The 27784-nt window shown below is 37.3% G+C and overlaps 1 protein-coding gene across 3 annotated transcripts; it reads right to left on the bottom strand.

Annotated features, from left to right (window-relative positions):
* Positions 1 to 324: 324 nt before the first annotated feature.
* On the bottom strand, positions 325 to 18407 carry LOC103720048 (nuclear envelope-associated protein 2-like). 3 transcript variants are annotated; one of them, XM_039132710.3, is made up of 7 exons: positions 17955 to 18407; positions 17583 to 17737; positions 17254 to 17491; positions 17053 to 17160; positions 3179 to 3640; positions 2984 to 3085; positions 325 to 772 (listed from the first exon to the last, which is right to left on the bottom strand). In XM_039132710.3, the coding sequence occupies exons 3-7, from the start codon at positions 17470 to 17472 to the stop codon at positions 605 to 607; spliced, it is 1059 nt and encodes a 352-aa protein (XP_038988638.2). In that variant the 5' UTR covers positions 17473 to 17491; positions 17583 to 17737; positions 17955 to 18407; the 3' UTR covers positions 325 to 604. The 3 variants fall into 3 exon arrangements, with proteins under 3 accessions (XP_038988638.2, XP_089784136.1, XP_038988637.2); XM_089928010.1 differs by having other exon boundaries at positions 17254 to 17737; XM_039132709.3 differs by having other exon boundaries at positions 17254 to 17734.
* Between the last annotated feature and the right edge of the window lie 9377 nt (positions 18408 to 27784).

The following is a 27784-nucleotide window of genomic DNA, read 5'->3' as shown; positions in this document are numbered from 1 at the left end:
AACCCTTTCTTAAGCACTCCCTTCCCACCATCAACACGCAGAGGACCATGGGTTGGACTGCTCTTGCCCCCTCCAAAATGTGTGCTTCATGTCAGCATTACCTGAAAAAAATGAGCTGGAGATCAAAAAAAGAAAAAGAAATATATCAACAAATTCAAGGGAGCCAGCTCACAACCATGGCCATCAAGACCTTAAAATCAGTTCAGTCACCTGCTGGAGACTGGTCACCAAGCATTTAGTCCTGGTCTTTGTGATTGATTCCTCCAGTCGCAAGCTAGTCACTACCAGTGGAAACAAAGAGCATGAAGACATAACATGGCCATCTTTCCCAACGTCAAACGCAAAAAGAACATTTGCACTCTAAATAGCAACCAGTACATTTTTCAGCAACTAATGGTATACAAAATGATCAAAACGATGACAGATATTTCAATTTGGCTGCTTCGTACCGTGAAATGAAAACTCTGACCTAGATAATAGGGGTTACTAACAAGTTCATGTGAATGTTCTATATAACTAATCTCTATTTCTAAATAAATAAAGCTGTTTCAGAATACTGAAACACAGCATCCTTTGCGCATAGATAAAATGAAAAAGGATGCCTTCACTGCTTCGCAAAAACAGCTAAGACCAACATAGACATAGAAACAACAATCTTGAAACTGGAGCTCTCCCAAAATTTCTGCTTGTCGTTGCAGCCAGACCCATCCTGCTGCTTCATTGCCAACTGATCTCTTAGCTCTTTTATGTCGTCATCACTTTTTTCTCCCATCTGTCACATAATAGAAAACACCAAGAGGAATGAGATAGTTCAAATGTTTGATATATATGACTTTAGCAAAAGGAGAGTTTTACATATGGGTCAATTTTTAGTAGTTTATATACAAACTCAAAGAGTTGATAGTTTAAGAAAATGGTGCCCAAAATCTCTCAATAAATTGCTATAACCTTAGAAAAGAACTTTCAAGTGAATTCTCATAAGCTGCGATCATTTACTAAGGCCCCGTTTGGGGGAGCTGTTGCTAATAGAGCTTTTGTAAGTAGAGCTTTTGGAACTAGAGTTTTCTGAAGTAAAGCTTTTATAAAAAGCTGTTTGTAACTACATTTGCAAAATGTTGTGGCACTTTAACATGTATTTGGTAAACAAACTGAGAAAGTATTTTTGGTATGACAAAATGATTATAAAGGATATTGCATAGTATTATACATAAAATATAATATATATATTAATACATAAATATATGATAGAGTATAATATTACTATAATATAATATAATATTATTATAATATAGTAATATAATACTGTATACTATAGCATAATAATTTAATATAATATTAGATTATTTAACATAACATATCAATGTATTATGATATAATATAATATAATATTATATTTACAGTATAATACAATATTAAAGGTATAAAATATTATAATTATTAGTATAAATTAATTTTTCATAATATAACATAATATTAAATTATTTAACATAATATATTAATGTATTATGATATAATGTAATATAATATTATATTTATAATATAATACAATAATAAAAGTATAAAATATTATAATTATTAGTGTAAATTAATTTTTCACCCTCCTGATGGCCATTTATTTCTATAACAAATTTTTTAACAGATTTTTAGAACTATAAAGGGACATTTTTGTGTAATTGTTATATTTTATCATGGGTATTTTAGTAAAAAATTAACTTTCCGACCGTGCCTAAAAGTACTTTTCTGGAAAGCTCTAAAATGGAGCTTCTTCCAAAAAACTATTTTTAGCTTTCTGAAAAAGCTAAAACAACTTTTTGGAGGGCCAGAAAGTACTTTTTGGCCCTCCAAAAGCTCTCCCAAATAGGGTCTAAGAGTAACAAACTTTCAAGCGAATCTCATCTTCCAAACCGTATTTACTAAAGTCACTGGTAAAACATGCTGCCAATACAAGTTGCAACCTGGCCTTCTCATCCTCCACCTTTCTTAACGTCATTCATGAGATGGGGAGGAACTGATTGGCTCGTAAGAAAAAATTTCTTGAATGAAATTGCCTAAGGGCTTTCTGCGAAGAAAAAACTGAAATTATATATCTACTCAATCTGTCCATGCACATCTGAATTAAACTTTCTATTTGTCCTTGGGAACTGGTGTTGCTGACCTAAGGTGAGTTACACACAAAATTTTGAAAGCATGCCCGAGCTTGGATTACTATAGCTGGCTACCATAGCAGTACCAGGACTGATACTAATAATATTATCATAGCAACATTATAAGAAGGAATCCCTTGAACCAAGAAATCAAATTTCATAACTTTTGCATGTTTTTTATTCATTTTCTACCAATTAAAACTATACTAAAGAAACACAAGGAAATAGTTCTGAGACAGATAGTGATATTACTTATGGCCCACATGGATATTTGACAGCATATTTCCAACAGAAGTTAATGGCATAACTAAGTATCTTTTTCCTCCTAAACATACACCTGTTCCATATAGTACATGAGACTCCTCTTTAGCTACATAGCATTTCAATTTTTAAGAAAAAGGCCTAAATGCTATTTTTAAAGTAAAAAAAAAAATCAATAACTAATATTACATGAAACATTAATATACAAAAAACAGATGCAAGTAAGCAATTATACAACTGTCATTTTTTATTTTTTAAATCCTGGAGAATCTAATGCTTCATACAAATTTGTAGATTTAACATTTGTATCAACATCCAGAATTCATAAAGTACTAGAGCTATAGGCACATAATCTCCATGCTTGAATATTGCATATCATACGAAAAATACAAATTTAGCAAACGATATACAGAAGTCAAGTTTGCTAGTTGGGCATCAATCCAATTTGATAAAGCGAGAAAGCTTACGCTCCTCTCTTTTTTTTCCTTTTTTACTTAGATTTCACCATAGGATATAGAACACATTAAGAGGAACTACCCTTTGAAATTTAATTATTTAAGAGATCGATTAGGAATTACCCTTTGAAGTTTCCTTGTTTGATTCCGCGCTTCTTGAAGACAGAACTCAAGCTTTAGTACTCTCTTCTTCAATTCCTGATCAGTCCTTCGATGTTTCTCTAACTGTTTTATGGAGAAACCAGCAAAAGACATAAGACATCCTGCCTTGCTGAAAATAGAGCAGCATATTGTACCCGTCCAAGAAATAGGAATTACCTGTGATTCTAATTCTTTGGTCTTATGTTTCCAGTGTGCTGACAAGATCCTGATCTCATCTCTTAATCTAGCAATCTCTGCATCTTTAGCATCCAAGTGTTTACTGAGATTCTCAAAATTCTTGGGGGAGACTTCAGCCAAAACCTTCTGAAGCTCGCAATCATTTTTAGCTCCAGCTATCACAACTGCATTCATGATCTCTTTCTCTATTCTTAAAACTTCATCTTTCAGTTGCATTTGTGAAAGCTCCCTTGCTTGGAGATCCTTTTGCAGATTATCTAACTGCTCCCCTAGCTTATTGACATGGATCTCATGATCTTTTAGTGAACTATTTTTCTGATCTAGTTCTCTCAATAAGGTCAAGCACTGAGCTTGTGCTGATTGAGCTGAGAGAGCACTAGCCTCTGCAGTGGCTTGAGTAACTGAAAGCTGGGATCTTAAATCATCGAACTCCTTAGCACACTGCACACATAAAGTACTGATTAGGAAGGTCTTCTGAGAAAAGAAAATAGCAAATTAAACAACACAAGCTAATGGAGGATTAATTTAATTGAAAGTGTTCATATAAGCAACAAGAAAAAGCTACGCAAAGCCGCAATGCAGAAGCCATGAGTGATCCCAAGAAACAAATCATTAAGAACCAAAAGAAGAAATTTAATTGAAAGTTTTCAAATGATCAAGATGGATAAAAAATGTGCAGAACTGCACCATAGGAGTCAACTCAGAGTGATTTCAAGAAACAAATCATTAAGAACCAAACTGATGCCCAAAAAAAAGGCATAAACAGGCACAAGCTATCTAGATTTGCAGCAACACTGCAGGATAACTTATAATGTTGGTTGATTCTCAACTCATTCATCTCAGAATTACATCTACAAAACATAAAAGACCAAAGATCAGTTCCCATAAACAGCAACTCGCTTGGCATGAACTATAAGAATTTTCACAGCAAAAAAGATGCTATGAAATGCTGATGGAACTTTTAAATCCAAACTATGCTTAAAAAGAAATGATAAGATATGGCAGTTGGTAAACAAAAAGACAACAAATCAACAGGTGAACTGTTTATACTAAGGGTTGCTCAAATTTTGAATTGACAAATATTTTGCCTCTTGTGAAAACCCTCCAGGCATACATTTCTTTGAATTAAAATTAAGGATTGCATAGACAAAGATGTATACAAGGTGTTGCCCAGATAGACAACCCAAGAGGGGGGGGTGAATTGGGTTTTAAAATAATTTGAATAATTAAAACGATGTGCTTGATTAATTAAAAACTATTGCAAGTTATTTAATTAATGCTAAGTGCTGTGAGTGATGTGAGGGGAAGAAGAAGAGAGACAATCCAACACAAACACAAGGTTTTATAGTGGTTCGGAGCTAACCCTTGCTCCTACGTCCACTCCCCAAGTCTCACTTGGGAATTCACTATAACCCCCTTGGATTACAGCCGGTTGTTTTCCAAGCTCACAACCAAACTTGTTGTTTTACGAGCTCACAACGAACTCGGTCGGTTTTCCCAGGCTCACCGACTAGAACCGCCCCGAGTGTTTTCCCGGGATCACAATCAAACCCTTACACACGTTGGTTTTAACTCGGCTCACCAACCAACCTCAATCCCCTTGATTCAATCCCCGATTGAACCAAGTAAATACAAGTTGTAGAAAGAAACAGAAAATGAGCTTCTCAAAAAGCAGATGAAAACAATATGAACAATAAATGAAGTTAAGAAGCCTCAAACGCTTTTAGATTGGAGATGAGGAATGGCTTCTTAAACTTCTGGTCTTCTCTAGAAAGAGTAGTCGACTTGAATGCAGGAGAAGGAGGCTTTAATTGCTGGGAAGATGTAGTTGGAAGCAGTAAATGCAGATCTTCCTCTTTTTCGTTGAAGAGCACGTTGCAGAGCTTGAATGCTTGATTAGTTGGAGTGGAATGGTTGTTCTCTGCCTTGCTACAGTCCTCTGTGGCTATTTAAGCCAACCCCCACGGAAACTAGCCGTTAGAGTGCTTTTTCTGCCCGTTCTGAACACTCTGCGCAGCCTGACAATATGACCGTTGGTGGGTTGGAGTCGACTCGCGCGATCAGGAGTCGACTCGGCTGTAGCGGGAGTCAACTCAAGCTTTTCCGGAGTCGACTCGGCAACTGTTCCAAATTTGAATTAAAGTTGCCTTCACGACTGGGAGTCGACTCGTCTTGACCTGGAGTCGACTCGCCAACTTCTGGAGCTGACTTGGCAATTTTGGAGTCGGCTCATCCACTGAAGTCCGTGGATCCAATTTTGAATTTTGTCCACTCGAGTCGACTCGACTGTCCTGGGAGTCGACTCGAATCTCAGAGCCCGAACTCCCGATCCTCTGTCTTTTGGCTCGTCTAGTCTTGGAGTCGACTCGAATTTCCTCGGAGTCGACTCGGCTCTCAGTTTCCGAAACTTGGTCTTCTGCCTTTTGATGTGAAGCTGTCTTGGAGTCGACTCGAGATGTCTGGGAGTCGACTCGAATCTCTGAGGCAGTAACTTGATCTTCTGTCTGTTGATGATCGCGGAGTCTCGAAGTCGACTCGCGTACTGCGGGAGTCGACTCGAATCTCAGAGTCCCAAAAATGCTCTCTGACTTTTTCTTTGTGTTCCGCTGAGAGTCGACTCATGCTTTCTTTGGAGTCGACTTGCCACCTATCGGAGTCGACTCGCGTTCCACTGGAGTCGACTCGAATCTCAGACCCGAAAACTGTTCTCTGACTTTTCTGCCTATGACTGCTTGGAGTCGACTCTTACTTCCTTGGAGTCGACTCGGTGAACATCGGAGTCGACTCGCGCACTTCGGGAGTCGACTCGCTGACAGGTTCTAAGTTGAAGCTTTCTGTCCTTCTGTCTGTTCTCAGTCGGAGTCGACTCGTACTTATCTGGAGTCGACTCGAGCTCGTGCCAGTGAACTTGATACGCTTGGAGTCGACTCGTGATACTCGGGAGTCGACTCGAGTCTCAGACATTGGTTCAAACAGACTCCTTAACTTATCCAAAAATTATGAACCAAGTCTTGGGACACTTAGACAGGATTTTCACTGAAACACTCAATTGAATTCATTAGTAATCAAAAGATATACTCAAATGCTTTGAGCTCATCAAAATCAAATGGGGTTTTAATCAATCACTCCACAATCTCCCCCTTTTTGATGATGACAAAACTTTGAGTATATGTAAAATGAATTGCTCAATAAATAATGAAATAAAATCCATAAATGAATTCAAATGTCTGGTAATTCAATTTATCCAAGCTTGAAAGGAGTGAAACAATAAATTTCGGAGTTAAAGCTCCCCCTTTCATTTGGAATTATATAAGCCTTCATATTATGCAATCAATTGTTTGGCTTATATGTCATTAATGATTTAGTTTGATTAAAATTCAGATTCTCCCCCTCAACATATGCATTCAACTATGTTTTGATTCTCTGAATTTCCTTTTAATGCTTTGAAGTTTTTGAACTGAATTCTTTGTATTTAGAGGAAAAATCTGTCAATTTGTTCTTGTGTAGGATTCAGCTAATCTCCGAATATCCCTTGAATAGATTCTGGAGATTACTCCATTAGGAGCCCCAAAAGAGAGATAATGAGCCTCGAGGTACCGAATCCACTTAGAACAAATTTGTGTGTTTTTAAGAGTTTTATGTTTTTATTGATTTCCATTGATTTCTTTTACATATTTCGCCCCTTTTACATACTTTATACATATTTCTCCCCCTTTTTTTTTACATATTTTATTTCTCCCCCTTTTTGTCATCATATCAAAAAGGAGGTAATCACACACAATCAATGGCACAACCAATCATCAAATGGCACATAATTGAAGATAAAATGTCTACTCATTGTATTGATATGAATGTGAATACATGTGAGAATACAATAAGTAAAGTAAAACAAGACAAAACACAAAAACATCTATGGCCTCCTCGAGGATGAGGCACCTTCTCTCGAGGATGTGGGTCCTCCTCTCGTGGATGTGGCTCCTCCTCTCAATCGGCTCTGCTCCATGAGGAGGGTGACTGCATCTGTAACATGACCAAGCTGCGTGATAATAGACGTAGTGGCTCTGCTATGTGTAGTGGAGAGCTCAGTCACCGACGTCTGAAGCCCAGTCACCGACGTCTGAAGTGCGTCCAGCTTGTCGATGAGTACATTCGACAAGCGCTCGGCCCCCTCGGTGGTGGTGTGCATGTCACGACCTATGTCCTCTCGCATCTGTCGAGTGGTGCTCGTGACCTCACTCATACTGTGGAACTGGGCCTGGACCAAACTCCGAACATTGTAGATCTCTTCCCGTACATGAGCCGTCATGTCAGTCACGGCTGTCAAGGAAGGGACCAACTGAGAAGATACGGGTGCAGGAGTGGGAGCAGGCACCGCACCTCGAAGCTCCCGAAGCAGCTCATCCCTCACATCTCTGACTATCTCCTGTCGCAGCTCCCGGAGCTGCTCAGGATCAATCCGGACCTCCATGGATGGTGGAGCCGAGGAGGAGTGGATGGAAGGTCTGGATGGTCTGGAAGGTCTGGGTAGTCTGAATCGGGCTCAGGACTGGGTGAAGGTCTGGTGGTCTGAGCGGTGAGGGTAGACTTCCTAACCCATACCCCCTCTCTTTTCCGAAACCCCATCCTGTGTAGGGTCCCCGCACGCGTGCGATCAGTCCATCGCAAAGCGCGAAAGGGCTCCCCCTCAGGAATGGGAACCTCGTACTCCCTAAAAAGAAGGGTGAAAATCATGCCGTATGGGAGGGTGAGCCTAGGTCTATCTAGGGGCTCACACATATACCTATAGATGAGCTTAGGGAAGTTGATTGGGGTGTCCTGAAGGATATAGAACATAAGAGCTAGGTCTCTCTCATTTACAAAATCAAATCTCCCTGTCTTAGGGAAGATGGACCTAGACAAAATACTCAAGAGGATCCGCACCTCAATCGGTAGTGAGCTCGCGGATACCTCGTCTAGAGGTGACTGGGGTGGATGTCCTAGAACGGCCGTAAGGGCCTCAACCCTATCCTCAGGGTGTGCGGGAGCCACCCCTGCTAATGGAAGGTGGAGGATGTGGGCAATAAGATCCTCCGTGACACGCAAAGGGACACCGGCTACTGTGCCCTCGATACCTCCATCTCCCCGATGGACGGTACCATAGAACTCTCTAATAAGGCCCGGGTATGTGGGGAGGTCCAGTGTAAGGAAGTACTCTAGGCCCTGGGCCCTAAGTCTATACCTATGGTGAACCCTTCCCGGGAGAGGAAGTCGAAATCGACATACCTCCCGGTGGAGACGACCTTCCCGGCCAATGGCCTCGCGGGAACCGCCCTAGGCGGGGAACGAGCCGGAGGTGGTTGCCTCGCGGGATCGTGCCGCGCCTTGGAGCGCCGCTCGGGACCGGCCTTGGGTCGGGACCTCTTCCTAACTACGGTCTTACGCGGCATTTTGACCTAAACTAAGAGGAAAAACCTAGAGGACGGTGAAGGACGGACGGAAAAGACTCGGAACCGACCGGGAATGACCTAGGAAGGGAGGAGAACTCAATGTCCGGCGAAGAATCGACGGGAAAATGGCTTGGAGACGATCGGGGACGACCTAGGAGTCGGCTCTAGGGCTTTTTGAACAGTGGCGGCTTGAAAGAAAAGTGTTTTCGAAACGACAAATCTAGGGTTAAAAAGTCGGATCCCGACTGCGAGTCGACTCCACTGAGTCGCGAGTCGACTCGACCTCGAGTCGACTCCAGAATATGCGCGAGTCGACTCTCCTTATGCGCCTGTGGACCTCGAGTCGACTCCCGACAGTATGCGAGTCGACTCTCCCTCTGCTGCCATCTTTGCGAGTCGACTCCCGCCAATGCGCGAGTCGACTCCCCCTTAGGAGCCGGCTCTGAAACTTACTCGAGTCGTCTCTAACTTTGGCACGCACCTAAAACTCATGCTATAATCGTGCCGAATGACGGAAAATCACTTAATTAAGATCTGATTTGATGATCATTGGAAAGAAACTCTATTTTTAACCACATTGTAATCATCAAAATCAATGTATCTAGTGGAACCACTAGGATGGATCAATCACTCCTAATTCCCTCCTAAGCACACTAAACCTCTCTTCACTTAGGGGTTTTGTAAAAATATCTGCTAATTGATTATCAGTACAAACAAATTGGAGTGTCACATTACCATTCAATACATGATCTCTTATGAAGTGATGTCTTATCTCAATGTGTTTAGTTCTTGAATGTTGAATTGGATTTTTAGTTAGGTTTATGGCACTTGTATTATCACAATTAATGGAAATTTTATCTTGTTTAATGCCATAATCTTCTAATTGTTGTTTAATCCATAAGATTTGAGCACAACAACTCCCGGCTGCAACATATTCAGCTTCTGCAGTGGATAATGCAACCGAGTTTTGTTTCTTGCTAAACCATGAGATAAGGTTTTCTCCTAGAAATTGACACGACCCGCTGGTACTTTTTCTATCAAGCTTACATCCAGCGAAGTCTGAATCTGTGTACCCTATTAAGTTTAGGCTAGATTCTTTAGAGTACCATAGCCCTATGTTCTTAGTTCCTATTAAGTATTTAAAAATTCTCTTAACTGCAACTAGATGTGATTCTTTAGGATTAGCCTGATATCTAGCACACATGCACACACTAAACATAATATCAGGTCTACTTGCAGTAAGATACAGTAAAGATCCTATCATACCTCTATAAAGTTTTTGATCTACAGATTTACCTAATTCATCTTGGTCTAACTTGCATGATGAGCTCATGGGGGTGCTGATTGACTTGTTTCCCTCCATGTCAAACTTCTTGAGCATCTCCTTGATATATTTGGCTTGATTGATGAAGATGCCTCCTTCAGACTGTTTGATTTGAAGCCCGAGAAAGTAGTTCAGCTCTCCCATCATGCTCATCTCAAACTCACTCTGCATCAAATCAGCAAATTCCTCGCAGAGGCGATTGTTAGTAGCACCGAAAATGATATCATCAACATAAATCTGTACTAATAACATATCTTTATTTTGCTTTTTCAGAAATAATGTTGTGTCTACATTTCCCCTAGAGAATTCATGTTCTAATAGAAATTTGCTAAGCCTCTTATACCATGCTCTAGATGCTTGTTTTAAGCCATAAAGTGCTTTGTTCAGTTTATATACATGATTAGGGTATTGATGATTTTCAAAACCAGGAGGTTGTTCTACATATACCTCCTCATTAATATACCCATTTAAAAATGCACTTTTTACATCCATTTGAAATAGTTTGAAGTCCTTAGAGCATGCATATGCTAATAGTAGTCTAATCGCCTCAAGTCTAGCTACGGGAGCAAAGGTTTCATCAAAATCTATACCTTCTTCTTGATTATACCCCTTTGCTACTAGTCTAGCCTTATTCCTTATAACAATTCCATTTTCATCAAGTTTATTTTTATAAATCCATTTAGTACCAATAATTGGATATTCAGAAGGTCTCTCTACTAGATTCCACACTTTGTTTTTAGTAAATTGGTTTAGTTCTTCTTGCATTGCATTTATCCAATTTACATCATTTTCGGCTTCTTCTATATGTTTGGGCTCAAAGTGTGAAACAAAAGCTAGATGGTTATTCAAATTCCTAAGGGATGCTCTAGTCCTAACGGGTTGAGATAGATCATCTAGAATTAGTTCCTTAGGATGCCCATGAGCATACCTCCAAGCTTTAGTTAGCCCATGATCCATAATAGCCTCTTGGCTTGATGATTCTCCTTCAATCAACTTTTGATTATCATCTTGTAATCCCATCTTATCTATCTTTTCTTCAAGTATTTCAACATCATCATCAAAATTAACCTTCTTACTAGACGAGATGTCACTAGAGTCATCAAAAACAACATGTATAGATTCTTCTATAACTAAGGTTCTTTTATTAAAGACTCTATAGGCTTTACTAGTTGTAGAATAACCTAAGAATATTCCTTCATCAGATTTAGGGTCAAATTTCCCTAGATTATCTTTCCCATTATTATGCACAAAACACCTACATCCAAAAACATGAAAATAATTAACCTTTGGTTTTCTGTTTTTCCACAGTTCATAAGGTGTTTTCTTTATAATGGGTCTCAATAGAACTCTATTTAGTATGTGACAAGAGGTATTAATGGCTTCTCCCCAAAAGTACTTAGGGAGGTTACTTTCACATAACATAGTTCTAGTCATTTCCTCTAGTGTTCTATTCTTCCTTTCCACCACTCCATTTTGTTGTGGTGTCCTAGGTGCTGAGAAATTATGGGTTATCCCTTTCTTACTACAAAATTCATTAAATGACTGATTTTCGAATTCGGTACCATGGTCACTTCTAATGGCTATGACTGAAGACTCTCTAGCATTTGTTACTTCCTTATGGAACTTCTTAAACATAGAAAATGCTTGATCCTTATGCACTAGGAACATGACCCATGTGTACCTAGAGTAATCATCTACTATAACTAGACCATATTTATTTCCACCTAGGCTTGTTGTTCTAGTTGGACCAAATAGGTCCATGTGTAATAATTCTAGAGGCCTAGAGGTAGAGACACATTTTATGGATTTAAAAGAATTCCTAGATTGTTTGCCAAATTGACATGCTTCACATATTTTGTTCTTTTCAAATTTTAATTTTGGCAAACCTATCACGGAGTCTCTTTTAACTAGTTTAGTTATTGTGTCCATGCTTGCATGACCTAACTTACGGTGCCATAACCAACTAGCATCATTATCTTTAGTTTCATTTACAACTAAACATTGGTTATGTTTTGCAAGATCTTCTAGGTCTACAACATATACATTTCCACGTCTAATCCCTTTAAAAACTAAACTATTATCATTAGGGTTTGTTATAATGCATAGTGATGGCTTAAACATAACATCATACCCTTTATCACATAATTGACTAATGCTTAATAAGTTATGCTTAAGACCATCAACATATCTAACATTATCAATAAAAGTAGAAGGGGTGATTTGAACTTTACCAATACCAATGATGTGACCTTGGTTGTTGTCTCCAAAAGTCACAGCACCTCCCTTCTTAGCTTCAAGGGTGAAAAATTGATCTTTCTCACCCGTCATGTGCCTTGAGCAGCCACTATCCAAGTACCAGCAGTTTTTGTTGACCTTGGCTGCAAGACACTCCTACACAAGCAAATCATGTCATCTTAGGTACCCAAGTTTTCTTGGGTCCTTCATGGTTAGTCAAGTTGGTTCCTTTTGGAACCCATACCCTTTTAATTTTTCTTTTTGTTTTATTTTTCCTAAAATTACACACATTTGCTTTATGACCTATAGTACCACAGCAAAAGCAAGTTATTTTCTTAGTTTTAGTTTTCCCAGCTTTAACAAAGAAGTTTCTAAGAAGTTTTTGTTTATTTCTTGGTTTATACCCTAAACCCGCTTTATTAAATACGGCTCGTTGACTATTAAGTATCATGTTTAATTTTTCAGAACTATATGTAAATTTTTCAACTAAGGGTTTGTATTTGTTAAGTTCTTTAGTTAGAGTTTGATTTTCTGCTTTTAGGTCATTAAGTTCTTTTGTGAGATCCTTATTTAAGATTTGTTTATGATTTTTAAGTTCTGAAAGTTCCTTAGTTAGTTTTTCATTATCTTTAGTTAAGGTACTATTCTTTTGAGTTAAAAGTTGGTTGCTTGTCTTAAGTTCTATATTTTCTTTGATGATTAAATCCTTATCCTTAACTAATTTATCGTATTTATGTAGGTATGATTGATTAGCTATTTTTAGTTCTTTATTCTTAAGATTTATGGCCTTATATTCTACCATTAATTCATTAAATGCATCATAAAGTTCATCAAAAGAAAAATCAAGATGCGTATCGGAAGTTACCTCGTTTTCGTTGGCCATGAAGCAGAAATTGGCCTTCTCTTCTCGTTCATCATCTGATGAGGAGGATGATGAGTCGGAGTCGGATAGTGTAGTGACAAGAGCCTTCTTCTTCTTGTACTTACTCCCCTTCTTCAGTAAGGGGCACTCTGCTCTTATGTGACCCGGCTTCTTGCACTCGTAACACCCAATCCCCTCCCTTACCTTTGTTCTTGCGGTAGGAATTTGAGGGGCCTCTCCTTTGATGATACGCCTTCTTGTGGTTGATAAATTTCTTGAACTTGCGCACAAGAAGTGCCTCACCATCATCTTCCTCATCTTCTTCTTTTTCACTGCTGCTGCTGCAAGATAAGTCCTTGTTAGATGAAGTAGATTTTAGTGCTAATACCTTTTTCTTATGAGAGGACTCTTCCTCGTTGTGTTGCTTCATGGTTAGCTCGTGCGTCATCAAGGATCCAAGGAGCTCCTCGAGTGGTAATTTGTTCAAGTCCTTGGCTTCTTGGATTGCCGTCACTTTAGCTTCCCAAGACCTTGGTAGACACCGAAGGATTTTCCTGACAAGCTCACTGTTAGTATAGTTCTTGCCAAGGCTTTTTAGGCCATTGACAATATCAGTAAACCTAGTGAACATGCATGTAATTGTTTCATTAGAATCCATTTTAAATAGTTCATATTTATGAACCAATATATTAATTTTGGATTCTTTAACTTGATTTGTGCCCTCATGGGTCACTTCAAGTCTATCCCAGATCTCTTTTGCAGAGTTGCAAGTAGAGACCCTATTAAATTCATTTCTATCTAAGGCACAATAAAGTACATTCATAGCTTTAGAATTAAGTTGTGCCTTCCTCATGTCATGTTCATCCCAATCCTTTTCTAGTTTGGGTACCTTGACACCCTCTACATATATGGATGGGATGTATGGGCCATTTACTACAATGGTCCACATCTCATAGTCTTGGGCTTGGATGAATATTCTCATCCTAGCCTTCCAGTATGAGTAGTCGGATCCATTAAAGAAAGGGGGTCTTTGGGTGGACTGACCCTCAATGTGGGAGGATCCAAATGGGGTTGTCATTTTGATCTTTTAACTCTTGGGTGGAAGAGTTTTAGGCTCTGATACCACTTGTTGCCCAGATAGACAACCCAAGAGGGGGGGGTGAATTGGGTTTTAAAATAATTTGAATAATTAAAACGATGTGGTTGATTAATTAAAAACTATTGCAAGTTATTTAATTAATGCTCAGTGCTGTGAGTGATGTGAGGGGAAGAAGAAGAGAGACAATCCAACACAAACACAAGGTTTTATAGTGGTTCGGAGCTAACCCTTGCTCCTACGTCCACTCCCCAATTCTCACTTGGGAATTCACTATAACCCCCTTGGATTACAGCCGGTTGTTTTCCAAGCTCACAACCAAACTTGTTGTTTTACGAGCTCACAACGAACTCGGTCGGTTTTCCCAGGCTCACCGACTAGAACCGCCCCGATTGTTTTTCCGGAATCACAATCAAACCCTTACACACGTTGGTTTTAACTCGGCTCACCAACCAACCTCAATCCCCTTGATTCAATTCCCGATTGAACCAAGTAAATACAAGTTGTAGAAAGAAACAGAAAATGAGCTTCTCAAAAAGCAGATGAAAACAATATGAACAATAAATGAAGTTAAGAAGCCTCAAACGCTTTTAGATTGGAGATGAAGAATGGCTTCTTAAACTTCTGGTCTCCTCTAGAAAGAGTAATCGACTTGAATGCAGGAGAAGGAGGCTTTAATTGCTGGGAAGATGTAGTTGGAAGCAGTAAATGCAGATCTTCCTCTTTTTCGTTGAAGAGCACGTTGCAGAGCTTGAATGCTTGATTAGTTGGAGTGGAATGGTTGTTCTCTGCCTTGCTACAGTCCTCTGTGGCTATTTAAGCCAACCCCCACGGAAACTAGCCGTTAGAGTGCTTTTTCTGCCCGTTCTGAACACTCTGCGCAGCCTGACAATATGACCGTTGGTGGGTTGGAGTCGACTCGCGCGATCAGGAGTCGACTCGGCTGTAGCGGGAGTCGACTCAAGCTTTTCCGGAGTCGACTCGGCAACTGTTCCAAATTTGAATTAAAGTTGCCTTCACGACTGGGAGTCGACTCGTCTTGACCTGGAGTCGACTCGCCAACTTCTGGAGCTGACTTGGCAATTTTGGAGTCGGCTCATCCACTGAAGTCCGTGGATCCAATTTTGAATTTTGTCCACTCGAGTCGACTCGACTGTCCTGGGAGTCGACTCGAATCTCAGAGCCCGAACTCCCGATCCTCTGTCTTTTGGCTCGTCCAGTCTTGGAGTCGACTCGAATTTCCTCGGAGTCGACTCGGCTCTCAGTTTCCGAAACTTGGTCTTCTGCCTTTTGATGTGAAGCTGTCTTGGAGTCGACTCGAGATGTCTGGGAGTCGACTCGAATCTCAGAGGCAGTAACTTGATCTTCTGTCTGTTGATGATCGCGGAGTCTCGGAGTCGACTCGCGTACTGCGGGAGTCGACTCGAATCTCAGAGTCCCAAAAATGCTCTCTGACTTTTTCTTTGTGTTCCGCTGAGAGTCGACTCATGCTTTCTTTGGAGTCGACTTGCCACCTATCGGAGTCGACTCGCGTTCCACTGGAGTCGACTCGAATCTCAGACCCGAAAACTGTTCTCTGACTTTTCTGCCTGTGACTGCTTGGAGTCGACTCTTACTTCCTTGGAGTCGACTCGGTGAACATCGGAGTCGACTCGCGCACTTCGGGAGTCGACTCGCTGACAGGTTCTGAGTTGAAGCTTTCTGTCCTTCTGTCTGTTCTCAGTCGGAGTCGACTCGTACTTATCTGGAGTCGACTTGAGCTCGTGCCAGTGAACTTGATACGCTTGGAGTCGACTCGTGATACTCGGGAGTCGACTCGAATCTCAGACATTGGTTCAAACAGACTCCTTAACTTATCCAAAAATTATGAACCAAGTCTTGGGACACTTAGACAGGATTTTCACTGAAACACTCAATTGAATTCATTAGTAATCAAAAGATATACTCAAATGCTTTGAGCTCATCAAAATCAAATGGGGTTTTAATCAATCACTCCACACAAGGAAATAAAAAATAAACAATCAAAAATAAGGAAATAGTATTGTAGAAGGGAAAAGGCATGAGCAATAGATAAATTGTAGGGATGAAGTGTTTAAGAAATTATTACCTAATGGTCTCACAGGAGAAATGTTTCAAAACTGCATAGAACTAGGTTTCTTCACATTCCCCCAGTAGTGAAGTGTAAATGCTTAAAAAATATAGAAGATAAAAGAATTTTAGATCCCTAAGTCAAGGCGATAGTTGCAAGTATCAAATAAATAAGTAAAATATTATTATAAAATGAACTATTTATGAAAAATATTGGTATGTGGTTAAATGAAATAGAGGAGATGGACAAAGCTCTAATATTAGATAAGTGATGTCTGTTTTCCGCATAGACACTTAAAAATACTTAGGAAATCCATAATATGTTTACAAAAATATAGAGTGTCAACAGACATATTCTCTTCTTCTCATGTCCTATATCCAAATAATATGTCAAAATTTGAAACATTGGTCCACTCATGCTGAAAGGGATCTACCAGATATGACCTGAGGTTTTTATAAAAAGTAGAAATTGGAGAGGCTATTAGCACTTCTACAGAAAATATATTTTCCTAAAACATATTATATGACATAAAGATTGAGATTAATTTCCAGACTCAATAGAGACCCATCTTGGGTCCATTGAAACTGTTTTAACTTGTAATATAAGAAAAGATTCTGGCAAATAGAAAAAAATATTTTGCCCCATCATTTGTTCTCACACCAACCAATTCCAAATTCTTTTACTTAACCTACTTGGAATATTGACAATCAACATCCATGGATAAAGCAAGAAGAAATTTCATAGCCCTATTAAATCCATTCCGAAAGAGAACATTCCAAGTTCACAATCAAAAGACCAAATAGAATCCCAGAGATTCTCACCTGTTTAGAAGTAGATGTAGATGCTCTCAATTGCTCATTCCTCTCTTCCAAACAATTCTGCAGCCTACCTATCTCCTCCTCCATGCTCCTCGCCTTTGACTCTGCTACCTGTGGAAAGCCCAATACACTTCATGCTCAATCCCATACACCAGAATCATATAATTAAACTCTTCAGAGATGCTGAAAACGCTTGAAACCAACCTGCCTTGTTCGGCTTTCTCGGGCAAAGGACTCCTCCTGCAAAGCCAACCTACTTCGAACATCCTTGAGCTCCGCCGCCAGCGACACCACGCTCCTCCGAAAGCTCAGCTTCTTCTCTGTAAGATCCTTCAACAGCGGATCCAGCTCCAGTGACGACGAAGACGATGTTGATGATGCTGATGATATTGATGATGTTGACGTCCTCCCTCCGGCCGACATCACCAATCAGCAAACAACCCTAAGCTTGCATGCAAGAAACCACCTTTACCATAATTTCTCAGCCTTCTCTAGAATACACGAGAGCTGCCCAAGAAAACTAAGCAATATACCACTGGTTGCTCCTCTGCTTTTACCCAATCTTCATTTGGTTACAAATCCTAGCCCTAACAATCGGCCTTCCCGTGCGTTGAAACTTTCTCTCTCACACGCAATCCGGCAAGCATTAAATTCGGCGGTCACGCCCAAAACCGTAGTTGTCTCCCTGCTAAAAAAGAAGAACGAGAGTTTAATTTAAAATCAGACAAATTGAAAAGAAAAAAAAAATTGCTTCATTTTTTTTCCGAAGAACGCTAGACGAGCGACCACAAAAACCTAATAAAAATTCAAGAAAACAGTCATTTTTATTTTTTTTGAAAAAAAGAGAGATAGAGGAGGAGGAAAAAAAAAGTAAATCCAAGCGAAGAGGAGTGAGAAGTTGACACCTCTCTCATATCACGAGAAGACCGTTTCTTGCCCAACTCTCAGATCGATCCAAATCCACAAAGAACTGGAAACCGCAAGGCCCAGCTCTCACCAGCAGCCATCTACGCCTTACAAAACTCAAAATTCCTCAGTTAAAAATCCAACCTTCCCACTCGCTCCAGATGAAACAATCAACCAAAATCCAGTTTTTTTTTTTTCGCTCGATTTCACACCAGTGCGACTGCAGCAAACTCGATCTGCCCTCCTCTTACCTCCATATCGCTACCATAAATGGATTTCTCCCAAAAGACAGCGGCAAATCAATAAAATCCTTCCAAAAAAAAAAACATCCATCTTTGACCTCACGTCTCCCTTCTTCCCATGTTCCTTCGAGTCCCTTTCAACGGACCCCATGGAAAGAACTCCACGCGTCACCGCCCCGGGTGACGCGTATCCTTCGGCTCCGGAAGCTTGAGAAAAGACGAAGGGCTCGTTTGGTTCGCAGGAAAAGGATGGGGGAAAGTGTGGTCAACGGAAAAGTAATGAAATGCCTCTTGTTTGGTTGGAGTTTTCAAAGGAGAGAGATGGGAAAGTTGTATTCCCATGGGAATATGATTCCCACATTTCATGGAAAAGTCTTTCCCATGAGAAACATGGGAAAGTTACTTTCCCATGAGGTGGGAATCACTCCTTTTTTATTTTTTCCCAAAAAGACCCTTCAGCATTAAAGAAGCATTAAAGAGGCATTAAAGACCTAATTTTTATTAAGGGCATAATAGGAATTATACTTAACTTTCCTAGGAAAGTGGATGGTCAACCAAACATAAGCACTTTGGAAATTTGTCACTTTCCCATGGTTAACCAAACATGCCAAAAGTACTTTCCTAGGTATCCTCTTTCTAGGAATCTGATTTCCAGGAATCATATTTCTAGGAGGGAAAATACTTCCCGCGAACCAAACGAGCCCGAAATCCAACCGGAAACCCCCCAAAGATTGGAACTTTGGATCGAAAGGGCAAGTGTTTTCGACAGATTTTGCGCTGACTCTAGGTGGTATTAATTGCTCTCAATGGGAACGGAGCGTCCGGGACGGAGAGAGGGGTAACGCAATGGGTTCCATTTATGGCAACGTTGGTTCGGAGGAGTCCGGGGCTGAGGGTCGGAATGTTCTAACCCCCAGCGCGGCAAAACAAAATTTCGGCTTCGCCGTGCACGTGGCGTCGTGTCGGCCGTGGATTTGCCAAACGGCTGTGATTTTTTATTTTTTAAGAGAAAAGGGAATAAAAGGAAAGGAATGCCCTGGTTTGGTAAATTGGATCTTGGTGGTGGGATACTTTTGATTATAAAGGTAGGAGTTTGTCTGTGGGTATTAACCGTATTATTATATTGTCTGTGTGTCAAATCTGTGATTATCCTATTAGATTAAGATTATATTGATAATTTATTTGGAACGGTGCACGTCAATGCATGCATTGCTTATCAAATGACTCTTAAAAATTGGAAAAATCCAAAGTTTATAATTAATAGTGATATCATCCGATAGCAAATCAGCACCTCTATTTAATTTACATCCTGCTAGATTATTAGTTTAAAATGTGTATATGATCTATAGAGGACTTGGTCATTTTGGTTTTAAAATATTTGAAAAATTTGTTGTTCCTAGTAGTCACTTCAAATTTGATCTTTGACTTAATATATATATATATATATATATATATATATATATATATATTCTTTTTTCCTTCCATGCATAAGTTACATGGAATCTTGGCAATAGCCCTAAATATCGGTATGCATTATAATTTGTCACCAACTGGTATGTGCTAGCTTTAATTGTTAACATGTATCCACTAAAATTGGGAGAAAAATAATAATAACTGTCCAGTCATATAGCAAATCATGTCAATAATTGGAGGTTTCCCACCCAAAATGAGTACAAGTTGCAGCTTAGCACCAATATGGATCCATCATGGTGAAATTTAAATTTAAATTTAAACCTCACCATCTAGGATTGAGAATGAGTTGGATATTATCCAATTGTATCTATTCTGTATCCGGTTTGAATCGAATTTGAATGCCACGATGACAACAATTGATAATTCTTTTCATAAAAATATAGTCTTTTTTCTTAATAAAAATAAAAAAAGAATAATTTCTTTTTATTCTTTATCATATTTTCAAAACTTTTTTGTTTAAATATTAAAATGTCAATACATTCAACCTATTCTTATATTTGTTATAATTTTTTCATACAAGTTCTTTAAATTATAGATAATTTATGATTTTTTTTATTATACTGCAGTGTAAAAATGATATTCAACATATAAATTTTGATATTTTATATTATTTATTCTATTTAAATAACTTATAATTTTTAACATAATTTTAATACCAAATATGGTTGGAACAATGATCAAGATCCTTGTTCAAATCGGTCTCTATATAAGTTCATTAATTACACCTTAGTTCATTATCAAATTTATTGACTGCATGGCAGTATATTTCGTTCTTATGTTTATGATTATATTATTTACATTAGTTTTTGTTATTGACTTCACTCAAAATTCAATTTATATCTGAACAATATTTGATTCATATTTGTATTCGGATTGAGAAAATATGAATGTAACTAATATCCAACTTGTATCCGTATCCGTTTAAAACAAATATAAATATACTTAATACTCGATTCATATCTACATTCGTTCAGAGTGAGTATGGATCTATAATTTCACAATCAGGGATTATTTCTTAGTTAATTTTAGTATCCCTTTGATATCTATATCCATATTTGTTGAGAAATAGGAATATGAATATGGATAGACTAGTTTCCTAATCCACTTTCAGCCTTAATTGCTCTCTTTCTAGGATTCTTCAAAGATATAAGATCTTCTTTCCTTTTTTTTTTTTTTTGCATTGATATTGTTTACGAAGCCACTATTTCTTGCATGATGTTATTTAGAGTTAAGTTGAATGGAGTAGAAAGCGCTTATTTATCTAGGAATTTCAAAAATCATATAGGTGATATTACAAATGAAGTCAACCATGTAAAGAACTCCAAGCCAAAAGACAACAGGTTGCTCATGGTAAATTAAAAATACATAAGAAGAAAATCCAACTCATATATAAAATTTAAAATAATTATGACAACGGGAAAGAAAATAAGAATCTTCATAACGCTTACTACTCCTTTCATGAATATTAATGGATTGGTGCAAACTTTGACTTGTTTCCATGATTATCACCATAGCTTATCTACTACGGCCTTCTTGAATGTGCTCCGCATTGGTGTATGAAACCCATAATAGAAAAGGAAAGATCTTGTAGAGAATTAATATTTAGCAATTAGACTGGACAAAGACCAATTTGATCATCCATAAAAATGTATATTATTCGAAGGTTGCACTTGCACCACCTGATACACTTAGCATTAACCTCGTTAACAATTTGCTTGGTCTCCTCATTCACAAATTGCTTGCCTTTTTTAATCAACACTAGTTCTTCTGTCATCTTCCTTTTGCCCTCCTAGGAGGTCAAATTTATATAGAAAACAACATAAAAAAAAAATGCAAGGATTACTATAATATGGATGTTTAAAATGGACATTATTATTATAATAATTGTGGATTGTTCTTGTGAATGGTAGTCAGTTGGAAATGGGGAGCTTGGATATTTATTTTCCCTATCCACATATCTTCTTAGTTTTCTTGGGATGAGATATGAGATAGGATGAGTGAGATGAGATCAATGAGAAATAGCCTACTACTCTTCGAGTGTGTAATTTAGCAGAAGTTGATCGAGCTTGAATTTGATTAATTTTGAGCTTGAATTGCATGATTGAGTTTGATTTGTTCAATCATTATGTTAAGCTAGATCCAATATTGATTTCGAATAAAGTTGAACATAAGTCTATTTGATCACCTTGATAACCCTAAACTGAGTTGAAATCAACTCATAAGTAAATCTATATGGTTTAAGCTTAAAAAAAATATATTGATTTAAAATTTCAAGTTTTGATCCAAAATTTCTTTTTAGATCTAAATTGAATTTAAATTGATCCAAATAATAAATGAGTATTCCCATTAAAATTTCAATCTGATGATCCATTATATGATTTAAATCTATTTTGAGTTTTATCAAGCCAAGCTTGATCGAGCTGGTTCAATTTTTGGTTCGACTTGAAATTTATCTTAGGCTGAGTTTTTCTCAAGTTGATCTCATGCCAATCGAAAATAAAATATATATTTTGTCCCATTCATTTAGAGGTTTTTTTTGAGCCCCCAAGAGTCCGTAAACTTGCATCGGTGGTCACTATTTCTAGCGCTTGGTAAGTGAACTTGCAGATCATGCAACGTATACTGATTAAGGCCTCGTTTGGAAGAACTTTTGGAGTGTCAAAAAGCACTTTCTATCCCTCCAAAAGTAATTTTAGATAAAATATAGATGTTTGGTACAATTTTTGGAAAGCTATTTTAGCTTTTCTAGAAAGCTAAAACAGCTTTTTGAGAGAAGCTTCATTTTGGAGCTTCTCCAAAAAAGCACTTTTAGAAATTGTCGGAAAGCTTTTTTGAGGTATTATATTTTTTTCTTTTAAGACCAAAATACCAATAATAAAATATAATAATTACACATAGAGATAAATGGTCATCGAAAGGGTAGAAAATTAATTTACGCTAATAATTATAATATTTTTTACCTTTATTATTGTATTATACTATAAATATTATATTATATTATATTATATTATATCATAATACATTAATATATTATGTTAAATAATTTAATATTATATTAAATTATTATGCTATAGTATATAATAATATTACTATATTATATTAAATTAGTATATTACTATACTATAATAATATTATGTTATATTACATTAATATTATACTATATCATATATTTATGTGTTAATACATATTATATTTTATTATGCTCTGTTGTATAATATTATGTAATGTCCTTTATGGTCAATTTGTCATACCAACAGTACTTTCTCGGTTTGTTTACCAAACACATGTTCAAGTTTCATAGCACTTTAAAAATGTAGTTACCAAACAGCAAACAGCTTTTTATAAAAGCTCTACTTCCAAAAGCGCTACTGTCAACAACTCTCCTAAATGGGCCTAAATATCCATCTCACAACACCATAGTCAGCAAATTGCCTCATGCCACCTTTGCTAACTATTACATTTGATCTTAGCCAAAAACCTGAGAACTATTGTCCACATTTCCACAATTTATCGAGCTTAGTACGCGTCCCGTAATGGACTCTTTGTTATGCTCAAACATGACCATGCACTATACCAATGAGTTTGTTTCCTTCTCATGGTAGTAAATAGAGCCTATAGAAAAGAGACAAGGTGATTAGCATGCTGCGAACTACCAAGCCTAAGTTTTATTGGTTAGATGAAAGGCCATTTCGTTTTACTTAAACACCCTTAGCTCTTAACTGATTAAAAAGGCTAACCAACTTTATTGGCAATGTAATTTAGGTTTGCAATAGTGGACTTGCAAAGAGCAATCATTGTTTAGTTATTAATTTTTTTTTATCATAACTGTATAAAATGTGAATAATTATCATTATCTTTTGATGTTCTCACTGCCCATTCTATGATATATTAACTAAAATAAATTCATTTAATTGAAACCTTCACGCTAGTCGAAAGAAATCATTTTTATTTGATGAGCAAGCATCAGCAAGTAATGATGTTATCTTGTTGCCATCTTTCACTATAAAATAGTTGATGACGGCTATATTTATTATTATTGTATTAATAATAATATTTGAAGACAAAAATGACGACGTCAAGAAAGGGAAGGTTTTTTTGAAGTTATTGGAGCCATTAAGACCTCGTTATCAGAGATATGAGATCAGATCAGATGTTAAAATCCATGGGAGGGCATTTTGAGTACAATGAGACGTCATCGGCTCACAAGTTATAAAATTTTATAAATTGCCTTGGAGGCATTTCTTGGAAGTTTGGATCTGGAGTGTATGCTTTGTAGGATTAAAACTGAATCGCATTTCGATTTATCTATATTTATTTTTATTTTATTAGATAAATACAGATTATGGATACCAAGGGCGACCCAATACATTTGGAGGCCTAAGCGGATTTAGTGAATGAGGCCTTTTTTTAAATAATAAAAAATTTTAATAAGTATAAAATACTTAGAAAAAAGATATGAAATAGATAGCCACCAAGTACATTATTTCAACAAAAATGTATATATATGCAATAAAGATAGATAAAAAGTTTTTTTAATTTAATATAATTTTTGAATAAAAGCACGAAAAAGTAATTATACTTAAGGATATTAAATAACTGAAATAATGCTTGGCAGTACTATTTACTATGTCAAGCAAGAGCAGAGTAGGAAAAGATTATCCCATGGCACTTCCTAGTCAAGGTAAAGGAGGAAAGAATTTATCCCAAAAAAAAACCTCTCTACAAGAAAAAGTAGGGGCATTATGGGAAATTCACTTTATCTAATTAATAAAAGTCCCATCCCACCATCTCCCCTTCAGGTAAGTGCCCAAGCAGCCACTGCAACCCCCAACCCCACCCCCCCCCCCCCCCCCCCTTTTCTTTCTCTACCCTCCAAGAAGTCCATCTCCAATCCCCCTATCTTTCTTGCTGATGGCCCAGCTGGATCAGGAGCCCCCCCCCCCTCCCCTTTTCTTTCTCTACCCTCCAAGAAGTCCATCTCCAATCCCCCTATCTTTCTTGCTGATGGCCCAGCTGGATCAGAAGTAATGTGAGGGAAGAAAAGCCAAGACCAAAACCAAAAAAGAGAAGGGATGAAAGATAAGAGTGGCTTCAGACGTGTATCAAGCCAACCAAATCCCTCCTCTCTCTTTCTCTCCACCCAAAACAAAACTACTGTCCCCAACTTCCCAAATTGACCCTCTGCAGGCCAGGAAACTCTCCACCTCCCTTCCATCAAGGGGGAAGACTCGTAGCAGCTCCTGTTCCCGTTTTATATGGGACCTTTGCTTCCTTTTGGTCAGCCTCCCGAGGCCTTCCATTGGCCCGAGGCCTTAGACGACCGTCTTGGTCACCTAGGGCTCAGGCCGGCCCTAATGGATACAAATCGGATAGTAAAAATATAACTATAAATATAAGTTGGATATTTGAATTTTATGAGCACAAAATCAAAGTTTCAATAGCATGTTAATGGGATAGTTTATTTTTCTTAAAAATTTATGAGTTCTAGATAAAATTAAATAAAATTATAAAATAGTTATCTATTCATATCCATATTTATTTATTTATTGTGATGTATATGGATACAGATATTAGCTGGATGCTTAAATCTTTATCCGTATCTAGATAGATTCGAATACAAAAATAAATTTGGATGGATATTATCCTATTCACTTTCATCTCTAGTAATTTGCCACCATATCCTTCTATTATTGGATGGATGGCTGTCAAACAGGACACAACAGTTCATTTGTGGATGTTTAACAGTTGTCCATCTTCATGGTGGAATTGATTGACAGAGGATTATCTATCAATCCATGTGTAAAAAGCTCCATCCCTTATCTAAGCCAAAACATTAAGGACGCAATATTATGATTGGAAAAGTGAGGTTCATCTAGTGCCAAACCAAAAATCTTAAGAAGATATTAAAGAAGGATGGAGAAAATTCAAAGCAATTAAAGCAAGGCATGGGTTGTTGCTTTCCTAGAGCTGTGGATAGGAAGGACATTTAATTGAGTCGCTGTAGATCTTTCATGCGATTGATGCTTTTAATTAAATGGTCGCATTCTTCCAACTGTCAGGATGTCTATGATTATTGAATACAAGATAAATAGCATAGCCTGGATCTGAACTTCTTACTGCAATTGTGTTCAGAATGCCCTATGATGAAAACGAAAAAGCATGGGACGTAAGAATATTCCACATAATAGCATGTAACCGACACTATAACAATAGAATTTAATCAAATAATAGAAACATTAGCAGGCATATACAGTTGTATTGAACATTAGACGTTGTACAAAATTCTGATATATTTGTCTAAGATTATTGTTTCATAAAAAACTGCTATTAAGTGCTGAAATCTTCACTTTAATATTGACACGTAAAAAACGATTTTTTCTTTTTCTCATTCAATTAATGAGTCAATTGAGATCATCTCTCTCTAATACCCTATTTATTGGTGTCTGCCTTTTTTGTTTATAATTTGCGACTCACATTTATTAATACTTTACATTTTATTAATTGATTATTTTAATATAAATCATAATAAAATAAAATCACAATCATAATAAGATCTTCCATATGCACAAAAACTAAGCTAGTGTACATGATCAAATGACCAAGTCCAACCTATTCACAATTAATCAAATGTAGGAGGAACCTATATGTGCTTCACATATACCGGCATGTATACATGAGTTTGCACGCATGAGGTATAGAATGTGTATAGATGTATGTACATGCTAGTCCATCTCTCTCTTATTCTCTTTTTCCCCCCAACCCATGTAGAAGCCGAGTCGCTGAATTGAGACATTGTACACAAAAAAAAAATGAGGTTTGCGTAGAAAGAAGAAATGTCTAGCAAGATAAATAAAATAAAGATTCAGGTGATCCTCTAGCAACAAATGATGCAGCAAAGCATTTATAGATGAAACAACACTTTTAGCCAATCGTCATGTGTAAGAAGAAAAGCACATTCATGTTTCTAATTTGAAATCAATCAATTAAGAGCAAGAAAGATTCATAGGCATCCTTATAAACTTATAGAAAACATGGTTTGATACAACTCACCAGTAGTATATCCTAGTGCCTGATGTGAAGGTTTTGACAACAACATCACCAAGCACAACTTCAGACTCTCTCTATAAAATAAAGTAATAAAAAAAAAACTACAACTAACAGAGGTATCACAACAATCATAATAAGTTGTCGTAGAAATATATACAAATAGAATTTAGAGTTTAGGATTTAGAATTTAGGGTTTAGGAGTAACTTTCTGCATGACTATTTGCGGCCTGAATATACTTGTGAAGATTCATACGATATTTTCTTTTAGGAAAATACTAAAGATTGCCTGCCAGATCGATCACCACTTCATTCACTGGTTTGATACAGAATAGGTGATTTGTTGAACACCAGGTGAGACCTGATCACTGACACCATCATCCCCCACGGTGTATCACACCAATCTCCGAAACAATAATCATCGCAAAAACTAGAATGAATCATCATGTTGATGTTATGCAGACATCTTACGACCAAACAGATACGAGAAATGATTAAACAGAAGACATCTTCTTCTGTGTGTACTCACTATGTTGTCAGTGATAATTCAGTGAACTCAAGACCACTTCAAGGACTGAGTGAGCAAAACAGATGGAAGAAGCAAATAAATTTTAAATTTATAAAATACTTATTCAAAAATAAATAAATAAATAAATAAATAAACGTTATGAAGAATGGTATGGTACTGTATATAACATTCTCGCATTAAATATAATTTTCAAATTTATAATACTTTAAGCTCCTAAAATTATCTTTTGTTAATAACCAATTATTCAATTTTAATATGCAACCCTAGGAGAAAAATAATAGGAGAGAACACAAGTTACAAGCCTAATAACCAATCTGAGTAGCTAAAAGTAAAAGTAGGTACGATTTTACTTATACATAAAAACTCTTTACAAACAAAGTAAAAAATAAGCCTTTCATTGCTAACCATTTTTTTTTAATTTACTCAGATCATAATTGCATTGGAAAATAGTAAGACAAGGAAGCAGATGGTATGACAAGGAGGCATATAAGGGTTGTTGCTAGCTATCATGGAACAGCATGTACACAGATATTTAACTCAT

Source organism: Phoenix dactylifera, chromosome 17 (assembly GCF_051530095.1).
Source record: "Phoenix dactylifera cultivar Ajwa chromosome 17, Ajwa_hap1_PhDact_Kaust_v1.1, whole genome shotgun sequence".
Taxonomy (NCBI): Eukaryota; Viridiplantae; Streptophyta; class Magnoliopsida; order Arecales; family Arecaceae; genus Phoenix; species Phoenix dactylifera.
This window is presented reverse-complemented; position numbering and strand designations above follow the sequence as displayed.

Bases quoted from the DNA above. Each gene is read 5' to 3' on its own strand.
- LOC103720048 (XM_089928010.1), bottom strand. From the start codon at position 17,472: ATGTCGGCCGGAGGGAGGACGTCAACATCATCAATATCATCAGCATCA. The intron at 17,161-17,253 runs GTTGGTTTCAAG...GGCTTTCCACAG, and splicing joins GAGAAAGCCGAACAAGGCAG to GTAGCAGAGTCAAAGGCGAG. The intron at 3,641-17,052 runs GTGAGAATCTCT...TTATGTGTGCAG, and splicing joins CTACATCTACTTCTAAACAG to TGTGCTAAGGAGTTCGATGA.